The 21,895-nt window shown below is 48.4% G+C and overlaps 1 protein-coding gene across 1 annotated transcript in view; it reads right to left on the bottom strand.

Moving 5' to 3' along the window:
• Window positions 1-11,647: 11,647 nt before the first annotated feature.
• bsna (bassoon presynaptic cytomatrix protein a) overlaps window positions 11,648-21,895 on the bottom strand; it is a 71,511-nt gene continuing 61,263 nt past the window's right edge. Inside the window, exons 12-17 of the mRNA XM_056594814.1 lie at window positions 19,210-21,802; window positions 17,162-17,695; window positions 16,543-16,922; window positions 14,061-14,154; window positions 13,488-13,619; window positions 11,648-11,717 (exon numbers count right to left, since the gene is read on the bottom strand). Coding sequence (XP_056450789.1) covers window positions 11,677-11,717; window positions 13,488-13,619; window positions 14,061-14,154; window positions 16,543-16,922; window positions 17,162-17,695; window positions 19,210-21,802 — 3,774 coding nt within the window. The 3' untranslated portion in view covers window positions 11,648-11,676. The remainder of the gene's footprint in view (window positions 11,718-13,487; window positions 13,620-14,060; window positions 14,155-16,542; window positions 16,923-17,161; window positions 17,696-19,209; window positions 21,803-21,895) is intronic.

Raw genomic sequence — 21,895 nt, forward strand, 5'->3', positions numbered from 1 at the left:
ATCAGCAGGTAGTCAAAGAACACGTTTGAGTTGCCAAAACCAAAGATACCGCCTTTCAAGAACTTATTGATAATCACAGCAGCACATATGTTCAACTGTGAGGGCCTCAAATGTTATATCTTTAAGACCGGTTCATTCCGTTAGAGTAGATCACGTCAACAGTGCCACATACATTTTAAGAAAACCACGAGACGAACACACCTGTTTCCCTTTTATATATATATATTTGTATTTTATTTCTTATTCCTGATTGAAATGTATTGTAAGTTCATAATTTGTCATTCATCACATTACATGTTATGACGCACCAGGTCCACTACAGCCATTGTACAGAAGGGAAACACAGAAACACACACAGGGATCACAATGGGAGACACTCAGTTGGGCTCATTGCACTTACAACAGTGAATGGAACACATTAGCATTAGTCATTTTCAGGGTCTCCAGCCTCTTTTCTTTAATGTTTTTCTTTTCGTTTAGTTTCAGCCAATGAAAGTTAAGGAATCTTTTTTTTTCATTTAATCTTTCCATTTCCAATTGGCAACTCGTATTATTTCTCTTCAAGAATCTTTGTCTTCACCCAACATTTTTTTACATGGAAGCCAGCATACCCCTTCCCGTTGAAGTTTTTTTGTTTTTGATATCATTTCGTTTTACAAACACAACATGTTTAGAAACTCTACACAGACCAATGTTTTTTTTTGTTTTGTCAGAATACAACCTTTTTTTTTTCTCTTTTTTTTTACATAATTTTGAACAGTCCGCACGAGCCAGCCACATTGCACACAATGCATTTTTCTTTTTATATTAAAATCAACAAATGCTCCTTTTGATATTTCTTTTGTTCATTACATAAAAGCACAAGGTAGGGCAGGAGGATGGTGGCGCCACGCCTGTCCCGTGCCCGTGACATGTGGACTGTATGTGTGTGTATGCAGGACATTTACATGTTGCACAGAACATGTCTCTTAGTGGGGCATTCACTCTGTGGAGCGGACTGTGGCAGCAGCTTTCCGTTTTGCTATATACACTGAGAAAGGCTGCCTGAGAGGTGAGAGGTTAAAGGTCACCGTTTGTGACATGGGTAGGGGGGGAAGGATGAGGACACTTCTCTACATCATGCACTTGTCATTTTAATTCATCGACTACTCTTTACACGTGAAGGATGAAAACACTCCCGTATGCTTTAAAGTGAAACATGGAATTTTTACCTTTATTTTATTTTTTCCCCCCGTGAGAATTGTGTTTCCCTGTAAAATCCTTTCTCTTTTTCAAAAAGGTATTATGAATCTTTTTTGGGGCAAAAAAATCGGTCATGTATTGTTCTCTCTTGTGTACGTTTGGACCAACAGTGGTGTCCCACCGAACAACATTTGAATCTGACATTGTAGAAAGAATTGTATGTGGATGCATTTGTACCAGCTCCTCAGATTCCTACCCGAACACAAAGTCAGTCAGCATCAGTAGAAAAACTCGGGAGCCAATTTGACTTGGAAAAAAAATTAAAAAGGATCCTACACTCTACGTTCTCTTTTTACGATCAATATCAACTCTACATTTCAGCATGCAAAACTCACATCCACACTATTTGTTTAGCATTAATTTGCATCCTTTTATTGCCTAATAGTGCCAGCTCGCCAGTCAAAGAGCACTCAGTGTTAAGTAGCCTGTGGGAGCGAGAACGAGGGAATTTGGAATGGCGGACAGCTCTGTTGTAAAGTCACTGATACAACACAGCATAGTTCTAGTCTACAGAGAGGCTGTTCACTCCTGGGACAGAGGCCTTGACTAGAGGGAGGCAACAGCATGGCTTTCTGACCCACCACCAGTATTGTAGTTTTAAGCCCTTACTGCTATATGCATATTTATTTCAACCTCCATGGCTGTATTTACACAAAAGGACAAAAGGAAAAAAAAAATGAATTCTCTGTGCACGGCTCTAATTAGGTTTGGATTTTAAGAGTTTTTTTATATAAATAAGTAAAACAAATCTCTGTGCCTGCGTAAAGCCATTCATTATCATGTGTAGTCCTTTAAGCACATCCGTCACAATGTTGCATGTAGTCTGTGCTTTCCTGAGGCAAAAGTGATTGTAAAAACATGTTTGTACAAACCTCCAAAAACATACAACAGGAATTAGAAATAAGGTAGGAATTTGGATATGATAACTTAAAACGTTGCGTACAACTTTAACAAAACTGTATTGTATAATTTCTATGGTGAGATCGTTCACTGGGTGGCAGTTGGCTTGTGAGTTGCTTAAGGCCTGTAGGAAGGAACCAGGCAGTTCCACTGACTAAAGACCATGATCCTGATTCTTACAGCAACGCAAACATCCGGTATTCAATCCAATGGTTGAATTATCAAACAATTGATTGTGTTTTCAGGTATGCATTTATTCTTAATATAAATGATGAACGAAACCTAGTTCTGAATTATATCAGGTTAGAAATTGAATATTTCTTAGTATTTAATAGATTCTTGATGTCATACTTCAATATGCCAGATATCAAAGAAAATATTCTGGGGTTCAGGTCTGGAAAGTCTCCTCCATATCCATCTGTATGATAAAATTATATTAAAATCTTGTAAAAAATACACTCACAAAAATAACTTCATATATTATCTTTTGTACCCTTTTTCTTAAGTCATGCTTAAATAAATCCATGGTCAGGTAATGTTGGCTCTATACATTGCCTGGTCTATTTGAACCTTTTGATAATAGATAAATAAATTGTTGTATTCTTGTATTTCTTGTATCACCAACTAATGTAGCACGCTGTCAATATTAAGAGGATCTTGTCGATTTTTTATAATTCGTCTTCACTAGTGTTCACGCAAACTCCTGAAAGCATTCAGATGATTTCATTTGGAGTGTAGAATGTGTCAGCCATGTTGTACTGTATATATTTATTTTTTTCTTGCACACGCCCACACATACACATGCACGCACGCACACACGCAACCCTTTCTTTGACTTAGGGAATGTCTTGAAAAATAGATTATGGTCATTATCCTGTGTTATGTTAGAGATTTCATAAATATTTCATATTCATTTGATAAAGGCTATTGGATATATCATCATCAGATCCTATTGGCTGTCTATATATAACTGCTGTTGTGGTTTGAGTCCCACCTTCTGTTAAAGCAGGATGAAACTACATCCCTTATTTTCTTCTGCTGATGAACCCTGATCGCTGTGGTGACAACGCAGTAAATATATGAATCTCTATTCTGTATATTATATATCTATATATCATATCCTGTTTTTTATTAATTTTTCTTTGAATTAAATAGATCATTCAAATACTGGTTCCTCTTACGACACCACATCTGTGTGGATTTGAAAAAACATTTCCTGGCATTTCGAGCCACGTGTTTCTCTGTTTGCGCGCCTGCCTCTTCGCTTGGCCGTGTAATACAAAGTCTTTAGTATTTAACAAACGGAGCTGAGAGTGAGCCCGGGTGCGAAGGATCGGTATGTTAAGTTTCTTTCTGATAACTCTCTGGTAATCGACGCTGTCAACCTTCAAACAAATAAAGACAATCAAAACGTATAAATATACGGATGCAACGGTTGCTTTTCCCCCAACCGACGGATGACTTGCATACAAACACAATTTGCAACGTTTCCTCATTAGTTATAGATTAGTTATAAAGGCGGTGTTGTTATTAGTAGGCGTGGCCATGTGGTCGTTCCCTCTTCCACTGGCTCTGTGTGTTTCTACATGTTTTTTCCATTCGGTTCATACAATTCGCTAATATGATTCATTGCATAGAACATCAAAAATGAGAGGTTGCCTATAGTGTGACCATCAAATTAGTTGCATTATTCATGTGGGTTGGTGTTTCCATGTCAAGCGGTATTTTAAGAATAGTGTAGCCATAGAATCCCATCCCGCCCCCCCACAAAGACCCACACACAGGTACATTAGTACATACAAACAATAGGAGAAGAACAATAGCCAGGTGACTTTGAGGTTTTCTGTGCCGGGTGGCATGCAATAGTTTCCCAGCAGGAGAAGACAGATACTATACACTGTACAGTATATAGTTTACAGTATACAGTATGTAGAATACAGTATACTGCAGAAGTTGATGGGTTGTTGGTTAAAGGCCTCACGATGTTTGACCTAGAAGGATACACTTTGAGTACCAAACCGCATGTCCCACAATGCACTGCAGGGACAACAGCAGGGAGAACACTGACCTGAGAAGTTTCCATGACAACTGTCTGTGAGGCAGAGATCGAAGTTGATTTTGCAGTTCTGGACACCGGCAAAATATACGTTTGAAGAAAAGAAAGCAAGCAAAAAAAAGGCAAGTGGATAAAAAGAGTCTTCTGGTTCTGGTTTCAAATCGATGCTGACAACATTTCAGAGTGTGTAACACACACACGCACACACACACACACACACACACATACACATACACATACACATACACACCGTGGGGAGAGTGAAGACATGCTGAAGAGAACCATCTTGGAGGGTCAGAAGAACCATATCTCTGGCAAGAGGAACCAGGTCCGTTTCCATGGCAACATGTGACTGGTCTGCTGTTTCATTGGTAAAGTAGTCTAACTGGTCTGATTTTCCGGTGCCTCTCTGCTGTCCTGCAGTGCCTTACGATAACACCCCAAACAACGGGCTTCCGGCTCTGATCAGCGGATTGGCCGATACGAGAAGCCGACATGTCTCGTCATTGGTTGGATGGGACGATCTGGGCGGTACCAAACTCTGTTTACAGGTGAGGCCTTTTTTTTTTTTAACCCAGCGGTACAAAGCTAGGTTATGTCCCATAGTACCTTTTAACTTTTAACTAGATGTGAATGATCCAACAGTGGTGAGTTAGAGAGGCAGAGGCAACACGTTCCTGAACCACTATCTTTTAAAATGACACAGAGTTGTGCTCTTAAACTTCCCAACTTGTCCACTATTGCTTTAAGAATTATTGATAACATATCCAAAAGTTTCATGATGGTAACAAAATAATCTTAACCCATGAATAAAAATAAATAATATCTTAAATAAGTACAAACGTAACATAAAAATCCCAAAAATATAAATTAATCTTTTTGTTACCAGTGTTCCAGCTGATACACAGATAAATAAGTGGCACAATTAAAATATGCTGTATCATGGGTAAACATGAAATATATCAAAATATGTCAGTATTTTCTCATAAACAATATAAATAATAATGTGATTTGATGATTTAAGGCGATATAACTGAACTGTAAAAAATGAAAAAAGCAAAATTGAAAAAAATATTGTAACAAAACAATACAAATAATTGTATCATATTCAACAACAAGAAGAATATCTCAGACCCAAATGTTGTGGGGCGGTTGATAAAACATCATCACCACGAGCATTGTGGGTAAACGTTATCTGAATGGCTTGTAATGGCTGACAAGAATCTGTCCACAATGGCTCCATTCCAAAACACAACTCTTGAAGATAATGGCTACTCCTGCGGCCACATCCCTGTAGCTTGACACTTCCCCACTTTCCCGACCTTTGAACCTTTAAAAACATAAATCCTCTTCTCCGCTTGTGTTTTTTTCCGTCCTTATTCTACGTGTCTCCTCAGTTTCCCTATGGCCTCTGTTAGGTCACGATGAACAGTGTTAGGTCTTGGATATAAAGTTCCATGCATTCCAAATTCCTCGATTTGTTTTCCACGACACACACTATACTTGTTTAAAGACATGACGAGAAGGTTATGAAGAGGGGATAAAGAAAAGATCAGACGATGGGGTCGGCATTCAGAAGAGCGATGCGGGGAGGAGGAGGAGGAAGAGGACGAAGAGGTTCCATTCTGGAATGTAGAGACAGATCAAAGCTCAAAAGAAAGACACCTCATCCGTGTCTCCGTCCGATAAATCCGTCCGTTTGCGTTCTCCATCGCCGTGTCCAACAATCAGCGACGAACACAGAGGTCTTTAGTACCAGAAAAACCCACCGTGGAATTCATTCCTCGTTTGGCTCTTTGAGAGGAGAGAGAGAGAGAGAGAGAGAGAGAGAGAGAGAGAGAGCGAGGAGGAGAGCTATGCCATTGTTGTTCTCTATACCGAGTGTCCTCAGGAGGATCCCAGCGCATCCTCGTGGTTATCCCGCCTGGTAAACTTCCGTCGGTAGGATCGAAACGCCGACCGCGAACGCTCCAGCATTACGTTTTCGTTTCACACGGGCCGGCTGCAGCCCAAAGGAGAGCTCTCCCGGGGCCACTCCCGGGGGGGATGGAAGACACACAGAACATGCAGGCTCCCATTCTGCGCTTTGTTGTTTTTCTGATCTGGGGTAGCAGCACATGGCTCCTTTAGGGGCGGGGGGGAGGGCGGATGGCGGTCCAGAACATTCTTTGGCTAGAGAGGCTTGAAGGTGGGCGTAGTCGTGTCCCAGAAGATAGAGGTTGACCGGGGGTCCTGGTTCTGATCTGTGGAAGAAGAGACACGTTATTGTGCGTTCTTGCAGATGCTGCTTTCATGTCAAAGAGGCTTTCTATATGCTGCACACAGACAGGACCTCTCAACGTTGTAGCCCAACAAGTGTTGGTATACATTAAGTGTAAAGGTCCAAATGTCATTGGAGTCAAAGTACTAAAGTCTCAGTGTATACATAATCAAATAGACCAAAGTGAAGCCTTCGCCGTTGCATGTTGCAGAGACTGAGATAGGATGATTCGCCAACGTTAAGTGGCTGTCAAGACCCTTTTCTTATGTAATTGTATTACCGTTATGTTCCCTAATTGAGTGTGCATCCATTTATTTGACTTACCCTGAAGCCTCCTGTGCCAGCTTTTATTAAGTCACACTTAAATACACAGTCTCTCCCTTAGCCAACTCATACAGAGCACAAGGGTCACATACAATTCTAACATCATATATTATATACCAGGGACAGCATTCCCTCAAAACTGGCAAGAACAGAGGCTGATTGCATATTCAAGCAGTAAATACTAAACACAATAGCTAATCATGTAGACAGGAAACTATCCTAGCTGCAGTCATTTAAACACAATTCAAACTCTGCCAAGAATTCAGAAGAGAGAGAAAATTAGTAAACTATTTAGTTCATAATCCAACCCCATCCTGGAATATTTGTAACCAATTCCATCAAGCTTTCTGAGATCTTGGTTACACAATTTATCTTAGCGTTTCTATATGAGCATGCTAGATAAAAGTCAAATCTCTACACTTTCAAAACCCCTGTACTGGTATTTGTTTTGTATTCAAACCTTATAGTAAACTCAATAAAGATGAATACCTGTTTTGGCACAGAAGGAGAAGCATATATTTGAGAAGAATCCAAGCCTGGGCCCTAACTAGACTTAGCTTACTAAGGATGTGTCTCCCTGGCTAGCTGCTCATTAAAAAAACGTTCTACCTCGACTAGAAGAATATCTCTCAGATTAATTTAATTAACGTCATCTTAGCACCTTTTACGCACATTAACAGAGTGCTGTAACTCTAACAGAGATGGTCATTTTTTGCAGCATTCAATATCATTTTGCTGCCTTTGGTCTTTTATTGGACAATACTGTAGCTTATGATAAACGAAAGATGAATCAAATTCTCACAATGAAAATCAATATTTCTTGTCAACCCCTAATGTCCTTTTTCCATCTGAGTAGCTACTGAGGTTTTCTGTTGCCCCTGGGAAATCTGCAAAATGATGAAAATGTAGATGCTGAATCGCTAAATCACTCAGCAGGCTAAATTGCATAACGTTGACGTAAATAAAAAATGAACTTTAAAAGTCACATATTAAAGTTGAACTTAGAAACATCAGAGAACCTTTAGTCAGTATCTTTATTTAGGCCTTTTCAATTCAGGTTCAAGTCTGACCATAGCTCTATCTGGCATCCTCTCTGGTTTTAAACGGCATTGTTTCACCTCTGGATAACAGACGTTCTGTAGACCTGTCAGAAGCCTTTAATAGCGTGGATCGCTGCAGGAGATACCTCTCTGGAATCATGTGCTTGTATTTTTTATGATGATGGCACAATTTCATTCCACATAGTTGCTGCTATACTGTTTTGCTTACTCTGTACGATCCACCATTGGAAATGTGCATAAATGCAAGTTATACACCAGATGCGTGTAATAAATGCTTATTGAGAAAATAATTTAGATTAAGACAGGAATCATGGGACTACCATAGAGGAAGTGTCGCGACAAAAACATCTTGGAATTCGGGTTGAAAACAAACGTAAAAAAAAAATGGAAATGTCGGAAAACTGTACAGAAGAATGACAGCTAGTTTTCTCCGCCACGTATTTTCTCACTCTCTCTCACTCTGAGATATTACCTACGGTAACAGCTGTCACAACTCCTGTGTTAGAACTCATGAAAGCTGACAGCTTTAACACACATGCACACACGCACACGCACACGCACACGCACACACACACACACACACACACACACACACACACACACACACACACACACACACACACACACGGTTGCGTTCAACGTGTCAACCATGGGGGGTCTTCACTGCCAGTAACCCTGCAGTCATACCACCAGCTTCAGTCTGCGACTCACTCAGTTCAGACGCTTTAGCGTGTCACCAGAGTGACATCAAAATAAAAGTTGAGCAGAATGCAAATGGTATGCAAATTGTCAGCGGCCCCGTTCTGGGACTACCAATCAGAGGGCATTGTGTGTGGAATCTTTTCCCCTCAATTCGTCCCTAGTTCCCTTCTCTTTGTATTCTCCGTAACAGCACTTTGACATTTTTTCAGATTCAACATACCTTTAAAACGCCTCCACTATGAATGGGAACTATTCAGCGTCCGGAGAGGTAAATGAGGCCGACTGATTCTAATAGCGCCGCCGCGCACTGCTGTGCAGCCCATTGCAAACATCACTCCAGATCCGCCCCCTGATTCAAAGTCCGTTCCAGCTCTCCAACCCCGTGGTGTTCCCTTGTAAACAGATACTCTTTGGGACTCCCACATGGACGGGGTGGAAGCGCTGATTAGCACACCCCTCCGCCTCAGACCATTAGGCCTGCTGTTTGGCAGGTCAATAAGATATAAAAGGGGACAGGGCACCACCGCGCGTTGTTTATCTCTGTGTATTTGGCCTGAGTTCCTCGTTAGGAGGCAGAAGATAACAGGCCCCCTCCTATCGGCACTCCGGGCGGGGCAGACGGAAAAGGGGGGTTGTTATTGTAGCACTTGTTTAGCAACGGGAATAGAGTGGGGCTGGTGAACCGACGGACAGCTTGTAAATGAAAGGCGTTGTTTGTGATGGAAATAGATTTACTTTCTTTCGGTTTGCGATATATTGAGATAAATGTGCAGAAACCCACGTACTCTAAGAGATAGTGTCAGGGGGAAATGTTCCATTCAGTGTGGATCTGGGCTCGACACTTACTGTCTGGCCTGCCAGAGAGAGCAGGGGATTCTCTCTGCCGGCGTACGCTCAGGCCTGGGACATGTAGTATCCTGGGTGTGTACGTGTAGAGGAGGTGGGGGGGGGGGAGGGGGTTCTCTTTGTTGGCTGCAAGAAAAAGACAGAGTTATAAACCTTTTGATGATTGTTCATTTTATTCATTCTTTTCTTTAATTCTAATAATAATAAGGATAAGGATTAAGGATTTTTATGGTGCTCTTCCTAGCACCCAAAGACACTTGTTTCTAACTCATTGACATAAAATAGTGTTTTTTTAAAAATGTCAGACCCATCCAGCCATCAGATATAGGGATCTTTAACGTGTTAATCTCAAGGTATTAACAAACAGCCTGCTATCACCAAATAAAACTGCCTTCTCTCCAACTTCTGCTAGACATGTTTCAGTTTCATCTCGGGGCGGGGCTATATTGCTATTCAGGCTTTGGCTATCTCCTGCGCCAATCACTCCCACTCGCTCCAATCGGATTAGCGGGGCGTAGGCAGAATGTTTGATTGACGTAAGCTGCCTGGTGATGAGGAATTGTATGAATTTAAGATGTAAATAAGACAACACGGACCCATGATCAGCTTGATCAACTTGTGTGTAATGTGATATGTGCATGCAGCTATCCATAAAGGAATACGAGTGAGGAGTGTTGTATGTGGATATAATGTAGAATACGATATGGTAATATTAGATGTTGTTATTGCTCCCCTCCTGGTAACCCAAAGCTCCCAGTAACAAACAGGTCAACCATGCAATAGCATGCATTTAACCCATAGAGGGACATTTTAGTCCATATAAACACATTGTATGCTGCATATATTCAACATAAAATGACAATTTATGGGGACATTTGGTGGAGGATCAATCCATAGCAATACTATGTAACCTACTTCATCACATCTGATATTTTAGTGTTTGGTTTTCCTTAAGTAAGTAGCACTTACCAGTATGCTGTGTTCTCCCGTTTCCCTCTTGTATATCTTCTCTCTCCCATAGACTCTCTCTGGCTCTCTCTCTCCCTCTCACACACACACACACACACACACACACACACACACACACACACACACACACACACACACACACACACACACACACACACACACACACACACACACACACACACACACACACACATATACATATACACACACACACACATTCTCTCTCACTAAACAAAAACTGGTATGAATTCCAAAAGGTTTTTCTGGCACAACTTCCTTTGTCTGTTATTACACATATCTGTGAGGAACAGACACACACACACACACACCCACACACACACACACACACACACACCCACACACACACACACACACACACACACACACACACACACACACACACACACACACACACACACACACACACACATTATGAGTCAGCTGTATAAACATAATGTTCGTGTCAAACATGTCTTATTCTCTTTTTAGTGAGAACTGATGCCGTGTCTGTCAAGTGTGCACCAAAGCATCACAGCGTGTGCACATTAGTGCTCATCAGAGTGTAAATCAAACTAACTGCTCTGCATAGTCCCAGCCAGCAGTTGCCCCTGTGCTGACCAAGAGGACACGTCTGTCCGACTCAAAGCCTTTTAACAGACCAACAGCCTGTCCTTCAGTATTACAGTAAAGGCAGTCCGGGGGCACTTGACCTGAGTGCTGGAAGAGAGTGTTGTAAAGGCTGTTGTCTCCTTATGGTTAACCGGCCAGCACCTCATCATCGATTTAAAATGTTTTGCCTGTATTTATGTATGTATACTATGTATGTGTGTCAATTATGGCACCCATTGCACTCCTTATCATCCCTGGAAGGAGGGATCCCCCACTCTGCGTTCCTCCTCAGGATCTTTTCCTTGCTGATTAAGGGAGTTTTTTCTTGCCTTTTTGGGGGGGGGCTCATAAATATTTGGCCTGTTAAGCCCTTTGAGACTGTAATGGTGATTAAGGGCTATACAAATAAAATTGAATTGAATTGAATTGGTCTGAAGTAATCTGGGATCCAACAGTCCTTCTGTGTAACAGCAGAACTTCTAGAGAGGAGAGAGAGTACAACAGACCCTGGGTCGGACATCGAGAAGCCCAGGCGGGAATAAGGCCTGTTTCCTGTATCGTTGTTGTTGATTTTACCCGGGGCTCGACTGAGGTGTGACCAGGGGATGGGGGAACACGCCTTCCATTGAACTCTGTGTTATGGACATTGCTTGTGAGAGGGTTAGGGGTTTCCATACAACGTACCTTCACCTCAGCACCTCAGCCCCTCACCACATGGAGGAAAACTTCTTGCCGAAACCACTGAGGGCTGTAGAGGAAGAGAAAGGGAGAAGGCAAGTTGGAGCAACATCTTAGTATGTAACATCTTTCTGCTAGCATTACTTGCGCTTTAATTCACACTCGTACACGTCTATAAAATCTCAGACTTTTGCTGCTGATGCTCGTGTTTATAGGCTTCTACTGTATTTATCGTATTTATTATATATATTCAGCTACACATATGTACATGCTCTGCACTTCACTGCTCTTCATGCACATCTGGTTAGATGCTAACCTGCCTTTCGTCGACTCAGTACTTGAACTGGGACGACATTGTGCAATGCCAATAATGTTAAATCTAAATCTAGGCGTGGCGTAAATAATGCTAAGCCAAAGTACACTTCTAAAAAGTGTTTGGTTTAAGTTTTGAATGATGCATTCAAAGCTTAAATGAATGCATCCAGCAAAATTCAAACACTGTATCCTGTTTCAGCAATACATTTGTACATTTGGCGTCAGAAGCGCCACACTGCCCCCTTGTGTTCACTTTAACGTGACATGGAAGTATAAATGGCAGGAGTCTCTGGAAAGACACAAGCCCCTTGTCTGAGTCACGATATGGAAACGTGCTGAAAAAAGAGCTGTGAATCAGCTTCAAATATAGGATGCATCATGTCAGTGGGAGCAGTATAGGCTAAGGTGAATAGTGTCAGTGGGAATAGTCAATATAGTATACTATACTATATTGACTATTCCCACTGACACCATTTACCCTACACCTTAGCCTATACTGCTCCCAGTGACACCATGCACCCTACATCTTAGCCTATACTGTATATACTATACTATAGTGTATACAGTATAGGCTAAGATGTAGGGTACATGGTGTCACTTGGAGCAGTTTGGTCTATGACGTAGGGTGCATGGTGACATATAGGCTGCATGGTGTTGAGATGTAGGGTGCACAGTGTCATATAGGCTGCCTGGTGTGGAGCTGTAGGGTGCATGGTGTCATATAGGCTGCATGGTGTGGAGATGTAGGGTGCATGGTGTGATATAGGCTGCATGGTGTGGAGATGTAGGTTGCATGGTGTCATATAGGCTGCATGGTGTGGAGATGTAGGGTGCAAGGTGTCATATAGGCTGCATGGTGTGGAGATGTAGGGTGCATGGTGTCATATAGGCTGCATGGTGTGGAGATGTAGGGTGCATGGTGTGATATAGGCTGCATGGTGTGGAGATGTAGGTTGCATGGTGTCATATAGGCTGCATGGTGTGGAGATGTAGGGTGCATGGTGTGGGGATGTAGGGTGCATGGTGTGGGGATGTAGGGTGCATGGTGTGGGGATGTAGGGTGCATGGTGTGGGGATGTAGGGTGCATGGTGTGGGGATGTAGGGTGCATGGTGTCATATAGGCTGCATGGTGTGGGGATGTAGGGTGCATGATGTGGGGATGTAGGGTGCATGGTGTGGGGATGTAGGGTGCATGGTGTGGGGATGTAGGGTGCATGGTGTGGGGATGTAGGGTGCATGGTGTGGGGATGTAGGGTGCATGGTGTGGGGATGTAGGGTGCATGGTGCGGGGATGTAGGGTGCATGGTGTTGAGATGTAGGGTGCCTGGTGTGGGGATGTAGGGTGCATGGTGTGGGGATGTAGGGTGCCTGGTGTAGGGATGTAGGGTGCATGGTGTGGGGATGTAGGGTGCATGGTGCAGGGATGTAGGGTGCATGGTGTGGGGATGTAGGCTGCATGGTGTGGGGATGTAGGGTGCATTGTGTGGGGATGTAGGGTGCATGGTGTGGGGATGTAGGCTGTACCGTCTCCCAGTTTCCCCGCCTGCTCTGCGGCGTTCACCGGCAGGATCTTGGAGAGCATGCCCTCCCCGTCCATACCGGGCTGGGGGGCCGCAGCGCTGCCGATGCCCCCGGGCCTGGTGCCCGCTTTAGAGCCTGCAGGGCACGCACGCACGCGCACGCACGCACGCGCACGCACGCACACACACACACACACACACACACACGCACACGCACACGCATGCACATACACACCCACACACACACACACATAAAGAATGAAAGGAGAAGACATTTGATTGAGGTGAGTTATATTATATAGGTCATTATGTTATTCACCTGTTTTTATATTATATATTGGTATGATTATATTACGTATATATAGGTATGTATGTATTATATATTATTGTTATATAGCAGCAATTTGCTATCTTCCATGCCTATCTACAAACAAATGTACTATCTAATTCACTGTGTGTGTGTGTGTGTGTGTGTGTGTGTGTGTGTGTGTGTGTGTGTGTGTGTGTGTGTGTGTGTGTGTGTGTGTGTGTGTGTGTGTGTGTGTGTGTGTGTGCTCGTGTGTGTGTGTGCGCGTACCAATGCCGGTTAGTGGGGGCTGGGGAGTCTTTGCTGCCATGCCTGGAACTGCCTTTGCTCCAATGGCTGTGACTGGGGGGGTGTCCAGTTTAGCCTGTTAGGAAGAGAGAGCGAGAGAGAGAGAGAAAGAGAAAGAGAAAAAGAGAGAGAGAGAGAGAGAGAGAGAGAGAGAGAGAGAGAGAGAGAGAGAGAGAGAGAGAGAGAGAGAGAGAGAGAGAGAGAGAGAGAGAGAGAGTCAAATAAATAAATCAAAATAAATGTAAATGTAAAAAAATAAGATCAAAAATGTAATAAAAAATGAAACACATTTACACAAAGAGACACATTTCTATTCTGGACTCCTGTCACATCGGGAGAACACCCAGAAGTCGGGAGCAGTAGAGAAAGCACAATAAATATTTCACATTGAAAGAACAAGAGCACCGCGGGGAAGTGGAGAGATGCGACAACAGAAGCCCGAGAGAAGTGCCGACTCGGAGCCACATAGGGGCGAGGGAGAGGGAGTGTGTTCCCTGTCGTGTTTGTTGTGACAGATCGCTGAGTGACACGTCTGCTTCAGATATTGTCAGATACTGTTTAGCCTCCTGCGGAGACAGCCGGGCCTGCCAGCCGCCCCGGTCCACGACTGGGAGGGACCCTCCCAGCACACCACTGAACACAGCGGGGAGCCTGCGCTACAGACCCTCCATCTAGACACCGTCCACATGCGGCCGCTGGCTGTTACCTACTCCCTTTAACGTCATTCTGTCGTCAAAGGGAGTAGCGGTTCATCGTGTTTGAGTTCTTCACTTTTCTGTTTTTGCGGTTGTAGTTTTTCCCCACTAAGTTAGCAACCGCGTATGACCTTGGTCCTTTACGATTTGATGTTGTGTGCAAAAGGGACAAAAGCCTCCAGTCAGCTGCGTGTTATCTCACTGCAGGGCTTTGTGTGCGGATGGTAATCAGGAACATTATTATGATGGCGGGGGGGGGTTTAGGATAGCACCAAATATTATGGCACAATTGAAATACTGCCTTTGTTAAAAAAGAGAATGTGTTTTGGCATCAGGAGACAATTTGCAAATCAGTCAAATCAAAATAGAAACATCAATTTTTCCATTATTTTTCCAGAGTTCATGGTCAGAGCGAGAGCCTGTTCGAGCGTAATCCGGAGCAGCACTGTATTTAAACCTCCGTTGTTCCAACAACGCCCGGGGTAATTCCATTTAATCTATTGACCTTTCCCCACGGTGACTGACACAGTGTAGCTGAGAGCTGGTTAGCCAGCAGGGTGGACCAAGAGCTGATCAAGAGAAGTCACGCAGTTTCCCTTTCACCCCCCCATCCCTGCCAGAACACCGCGTCATTTTCATGTGGACTGTGAGGGGAACCACTTGCGGTTCTTTGTCGAGCACTTTTCAAATCGCTCCATGAATCGACGCGTCTTTCTCCAGCGATTTAACGGTCGACGGCAGCCAAATCGTCCCATTTTACATCCGCGCTCGCCGTTTCCTTTATTATGCGGGCACTATGTGCGATTGACGTCTGGCATCATTCACGGCCGATCCATGTTTTTAATTCCACAATGGAGTCCGGCCGGAGAGTTTGAGTTAATGATTCTTAGGGCTGAGTAATGCTCGCTTGATGGAAACCCGTTTCATTGTTTTATGTCTTCCTGTCTGCGGCTCTTTTCAACAGTTCCCCTTCCCCTGAAGACATTCATCCACAAACCTGTGCCCATTTATGCAATGAAAACGTCTGTGCATTTCATTTGCAATAATTCATTCTGACATGTTTATATGACTTGATTATCTGGAGATTTCAATTCATCTAAATGAATCAGGGCTGAGGATATTCCCCTGTTACGAGGCCACGTTCTCCAGAGTGCTATGATATTTTTGTGGACAATATCAGCACTGATGGAGCGTTTGGAATGGATAATCAGCTACATTGAGTTATCGACTGCCTCTCCACTGAATGCGCGCTGGACACGGCGTGTTGACAAGGGAAACATTTAAATAACCAGAGACAAGGATAACCAGTTCATATCTCAGAGGAGGAATTAGGGCCGGGGGTTTGGGGAAGAGAGCAGAAAGAAATGGTGCGCATGGACTGGATAAGGAGTGTTTATCGTAATGAGGAGGAGTTCTCTCCCCCCGCCTCTGCCGAGAGCAGTCAGCATCCATTCATGCGGAAAAATAAGTCAGCGAGGTGGGCATTGAAACGACGAGATTGCTGAGAAAACAAACCAAACGCCCGTCTTATTTTGAGGCACTTCTCCGCACCTCAACGTTTTTGTAACCTCCCGAGATCTTGCTTTGATCTGCTGGAGACCCTGCCGGTCTTATCTAACGGAACGGACCTCTTTCAGCCGGCGTGAAATAAACTGCATTTGAAGTATGCTGACTGCATAACCGATCAGACCCCAACCTGACCATGAATCGACTGTCGTTCACTGACATCACTCTGCTGTCCCCTCCACGCCTCCCCCCCTGATACTTACAGCGGTCGTCGGTGTGGTTCCCATTGGGCCCTGGGTCTGTCTGTTGGGCCCCATAGGCCCACCGGCCGCTCCAACTGGTCCTTGCTTGGCCTGGCCCATGCCCGGTCCCATGCCCGGTCCCATGCCCGGTCCCATGCCCGGCCCCATGCCCATGCCCATGCCCTGACCCTGGTTTGGGAGCTGCTGCTGGGGCCCTATGGCGCCGGGGGCCCCGGGCTGTCCCGGCCGGCTGGCCTGGGTCTGGACCTGGTGCTGGAGCTGGGTCCTCTGGCTCTGGGTCCCGTCCGGTTGGGAACCAGGGCCCGTCAGTCGTCCCGAGCCCGGAGGTCCGCTGCTGGGGCCCTGTCCTCGGGAGGAGCCGCCCCCGGATCTGGAGGCGCCTGATTGGATGGACGGACGGTGTACGGGTGAGGGACGGCTGATGAAGCAGCAGTTAGAAAAGCAGTTGGCGCATCAAAGATGATCAAACAGTAGCTGACGCCTGTTTAGTGAATCGTCTTGCAAATCACATTAATAAACCGAATCCTTTTAACCGACACCATCGAGACGAAGCGCCGCACAACCGTGAACCACAGACCCACACGGGACGCCCCGTGCCGGGGGGGGGTGAGCTCTGTACCTGGGGGCTGCCCCTGGAGGTCCCCGGGCTGGGACTTGCTGCGGGAGGACCTGTGCGGGTCCCCCTGGCGGGAGGAACGCTGGCCGTGGTGGTGTCCGGACGAAGGGTCCCGGGAGTACTCGCCCGAGTGGTACCCGCCGGCGGAGCGCGAGTCCCCGCGCCTCCCCGCGGAGGAGGAGCGCCCCGAGGGCTCGTGCCTCACGTTGGGGTCCTTGGGGTGGCCCTTGGCCGAGCGGGACGCCCGCGGCTCGTCCGCGTGCCGGCCGGTCGCCGAGGACGAGTTGGCCGACGAGGCGTGCCGGCCGGTGCTGCCGTGTTGGCGGTGGTCCCGGGACGAAGACGAAGAGTGGCGGCCCCCGTGGCCGTACTCGTCGGCGGCCCAGGCATCCTCCTCCGGGGGCTCGTCGTAGTCGTGGTAGGTGTGCTTGACGGCGTGGCGGCTGCGGCCGGCCGAGTGGCTGCCGCTGCCGTAGTGGCGCGAGCTGGCGCGCGGCTTCTCGAACCAGTCCGTCTCCTCCTGGCCCAGGTGGTAGGCTTGGGAAACCGAGAGCAGATCACAGTCAATCTCCAGCGGGTCGCAGGACGACGACATGCAGGCTGAGAGAGGGAGGGGAGACAGGGAGGCACAGGGGAGGGGAGAGAGGAAACACAGGGGAGGGGAGACAGGGAGGCACAGGGGAGGGGAGAGAGGAAACACAGGGGAGGGGAGAGAGGGAGACACAGGGGAGGGGAGACAGGGAGGCACAGGGGAGGGGAGAGAGGAAACACAGGGGAGGGGAGAGAGGGAGGCACAGGGGAGGGGAGGCACAGGGGAGGGAGAGAGAAGGGAGGGGAGGCAGGGAGGTAGAAGGGAGGGAAGGAAGGAAGAAAGAAGGGAGGGAAGGGAGGAAAGAAGAAAGGAAAGGAAGAAGGAAGGGAAAGGGGGGAGGAAGAATGGAGGGAAGAAGGTAGGAAGGAAGAAGGGAGGGAAGGGAGGAAAAAAGAAAGGAAGAAGGGAGGGAAAGGGGGGAGGAAGAATGGAGGGAGGAAGGAAGGAAGGAAGAAGGGAGGAAAGAAGAAAGGAAGGAAGAAGGGAGGAAGGAAGGAGGAGGGAAGAAGGAAGAAGGGAGGGAAGGGAGAAAATAGTAAAGGAAGAAGAAGAAGGGAGGGAAAGGGAGGAATGAAGAGGGGAGGGAGGAAGGCAGAAGGGAGGGAAGGGAGGTAGGGAAGGAAGGAAAGAGGAAGGGAGAGAAGGAAGCAAGAAGGGAAGGAGGAACGGTGGAGGGAATGAGGTGGAAAACGAACCGCTTGCAAAATAAAAAGGAAGGAAGGAAAATAAAAGGAACAAAGACAGAAAAATAAAATGTTTTACATTCATGCAGAAGACTACACACAAATCAGCATCACCATTAAAATACATTATCAATCAAGTGCAAAAATGTCCACTGGGGAGAGTGTTTCATCATTTGTTTTGCCAGATCATTCCAGTTGTCTGGGTTAGCAAGCATTAGCATGCTATAAAAAGAGTAAATAAAAAAAGCGTATAAATGTACCGCAGAGATTCTATAGGGTAAAATTAGGATTGACTAAGCGATACAGAGCACTTCAAGCAATGGACTTTTTTGCAACATAGGTATTAAATGAATCAGAAGAAATTATATCACAACATTAAAAGACAATGAAAGACAAAACCCTGGAAGAAGACTTCACAGAACCAACGTAATCAAAACCAGTGGGACGGACTCCGTTTGAAAGAAAGTGACAGGAAGTGGTGATCCAAAATGCTCATGCTGGTATAGGAGACAGACGGACGGTCGGACGGACGGACGGACGAACAGGCGGACAAAACGGTGCAGGCAGGCAGACAGACAGACAGCAGTCCAATGAGACACCAGCGACTCTCAAAACAAAACACCGGCATGCAAAACCTATCTCTCTCTGTCTCTTTATCTCTTTGTCTATCTTTCGCCTCTCTAAGCCTAGTCCTCTGGGTGGGTGGGGGCAGTCGATGGTAGTGGGGGGGGGGGGGTTGGGGCAGCACTGTGTGGGTGTTCATCGCCCACAATTACCTTCACTGTCTGACACAGCGCAATGGTAATCGTCTATAAGGTACATGTCCTCCGGTTTGTAGACGTGGGTCCGGGGGAGGTCCCGGATGTGGTCCTGCACGTCGGGCAGCGAGTGGCTGGAGCCCGACTGGCCGTAATAGTAGTGATACCTAGAGCTACGGCTGTCGTAGGGGTCGGGCCCCAGGCTGGACGAGCGGCCCGAGCCCATGAACTTCCCCATGGGGCTGATGGGGCTCTCCTCCTCGGAGTACTGCCGCGTGGGGTGCCGTCCGCGGGCGTAGCCGCCGCCGCCGCCGCCGCCGCCTCCGGTGCGGTACGACATGTCGTCGCGCTCGTAGGACCGGCTGCGGTACCCAGAGTAGTCCCCGGAGGAGATCTTGTCCATGCCGTAGCCGGTGGAGCGGGAGCGGCCGGTGGAGGTGTAGTACAGGCGGTCGTCCTCCTCCGCCTTTGAACGGTAGTACCGGCTGGCGTGGCCGGTGGCGCTGCCCGAGTCGTAGGTGTTGCACTTGAAGCCGTAGTCCTCGATCAGTTGCCGGCCCCTGACGCCGGCGGCGGCGGTGGCGGCGGAGGAGGAGGAGCCGTGGCCCCCGACCGTGGCGGAGGCGTACGAGGCCAGGTCGGCCTCCACGTCACGGGCCTCCTCGATGGGGGAGAACTTGGAGATCTTCTGCTCCAGGCTGCCGGACTTGCGGTGCTTGCTGCGCTTGGACGACATGACGGCGGGAGCCAGTAGGCTTCTGGCCGACGCCGAGGGTTTCTGCGCGCCGGGGCGAGGGGTGGTGGGGTGCTTATGGTCGTAGTCATAGTAATAGGGGGATCCCCCACCCATGCTAGCGCTCACGCTGCTGCTGCTGCTGCTGCCCCCTAGTGGTCGTTGCCTGTAGCTGCTCTTACCCCTGCCGTGGTGGTCGTACAGCTCTTCCTGGAACGCCGCCTCCTCCTCCCCTGTCCGGCCGTAGGAGGAGCCGCCCGTCCCGCCCCGTGCCGAGCCGCCGCCGCCGCCGCCGATCCCGCCGTGGCCGTGGACGTCACCCGGGTACCGCTGTTGTCCGCTGTTGCCGTGGTGCATCATCATGTCGCCCGCTGCCGTGCCCAGCCCGTCCTTGGCCGTGAGCTCGCTGACGTCGTCGATCATCATGTAGTTCCGCGGCAGGCTCTGCTCCAGCCCAGGTCCGCCGTACATGGCGTCGGCCGAGCCGTAGACCGAGGGGCTGTCGGCGGCGTGCCCGTAGGCGTTGGACACGGTGGCCGTGTACTGGCCGTAGGAGCTGGCCGTGGTGGTGGTGTAGCCGTAGGTGTTGGCGGTGGTGGTGGTGGTGTACTGGCCGTACGCGCTAACCGGGGCCGCGGTGTACGGGCCGTAGGTGCTGGCCGGGGCCGCGGGGTAGCCCCCGTAGCTGTTGACCGCCGGAGCGGCGGGGTAGCCCCCGTAGCTGCCGGCCATGGTAGTGGTCGCGCCGTACTGGCCGTAGGCCACGGCCGCCGCGCTGGAGTAGGAGACGTCCTGCGCCGTGGTGGTCACCACCACCGTGGGGTTGCTGATCGTCTCGTAGTTGGTGGGCATCTTGTGCTCCAGGTCGGCCAGTGATGTCTGCCGGGGTCTCCCTGGGTGGACGGTCAGGATGTCGGCCCCTTGCTGCCCGGGGTAGGGGGTGGATTGACTCTGGTAGGAGGAGACAGCGCTGGGGAAGGGCGAGCTGTGGGTGGGGTAGGGGGGCTGGCCCGGCGGGGCTGGCCCGAACCCTGGGTGTGCAGCCTGGGGCTGGGATAGAGGAGCGGCCGGCACCCCTATGTCCGTCTGGGGGTACGGGGGCTGGGCCTGGGGGTACGTCTGGGACGGATAGGGGGTCTGAGACGGGTAGGACGGTGCGGGCATGGGGCCGTGGCTTGGGAGAGGTGTGGGCTGGGGCAGGGCCTGGGACTGGGACACCGACGGGTAAGGAGCCTGGTTGAAGGAGGCGGTGGGATAAGGAGCGCTCGTCTGCTGGCTGGACGCGGCCGACGGGCCTTGTTGGAACTGGTACGTCAGGAAAGAGGTGGTGGGCGGGTACTGGGCCGCCGTGTTGAGCTCGCCCGTGAACTGGCTGAGCGGGGCGGTACTGGGCCGGGCGGCCAACAGGCCGTTGGTCTCGAACGAGGCGGCGGCCGCAGCCAGACGCAGGTTGTTGAGCTCGCTGTCGGACATGTAGTCCCGGGAGTCGCCCATGCACCGCAGGTAGGCGATGTCTCGGCGCTCCCTCTCCTTCACCAGCGTCTCCTTTCTCTGGTGGATGCCCAGCTCCAGGTATCTCAGCTTGGCGTCGATCTCCTTCTCCTCCTCCTCCAGCTCCGCCTGCTGCTTCCGCAGCTTGGTGGACTCCTGCTCCACGGCCTTCAGCTCGTGGGTCAGGTCCTTCAGGAGGCTGGCCTTGGCGGCGAGGCCGCTGCGGGAGCAGGGCTGCTTGAGGCCGGGCACATTGGGCATGTAGACCTGGGGCATGGCGTTGGTCATCATGGGCAGGTGGACCGCGGCGGTGGCCTCTTCGGGCGGCGGGCTGGGCAGGGTGCGCTTCACCTTGCGGAGGAGGGAGCTCTGCTGCAGGGCGGCCAGCTGTGGAGAGGGGAGGAGGGGTGGGGGGGGGGTAGACGAGGGAGGGGGGTAGACAAGGGGTGGAGGGAGACAAGGATGGGGGAGACAAGAGTG

Source organism: Gadus chalcogrammus, chromosome 7, assembly GCF_026213295.1.
Source record: "Gadus chalcogrammus isolate NIFS_2021 chromosome 7, NIFS_Gcha_1.0, whole genome shotgun sequence".
In the NCBI taxonomy this organism is placed as follows: Eukaryota; Metazoa; Chordata; class Actinopteri; order Gadiformes; family Gadidae; genus Gadus; species Gadus chalcogrammus.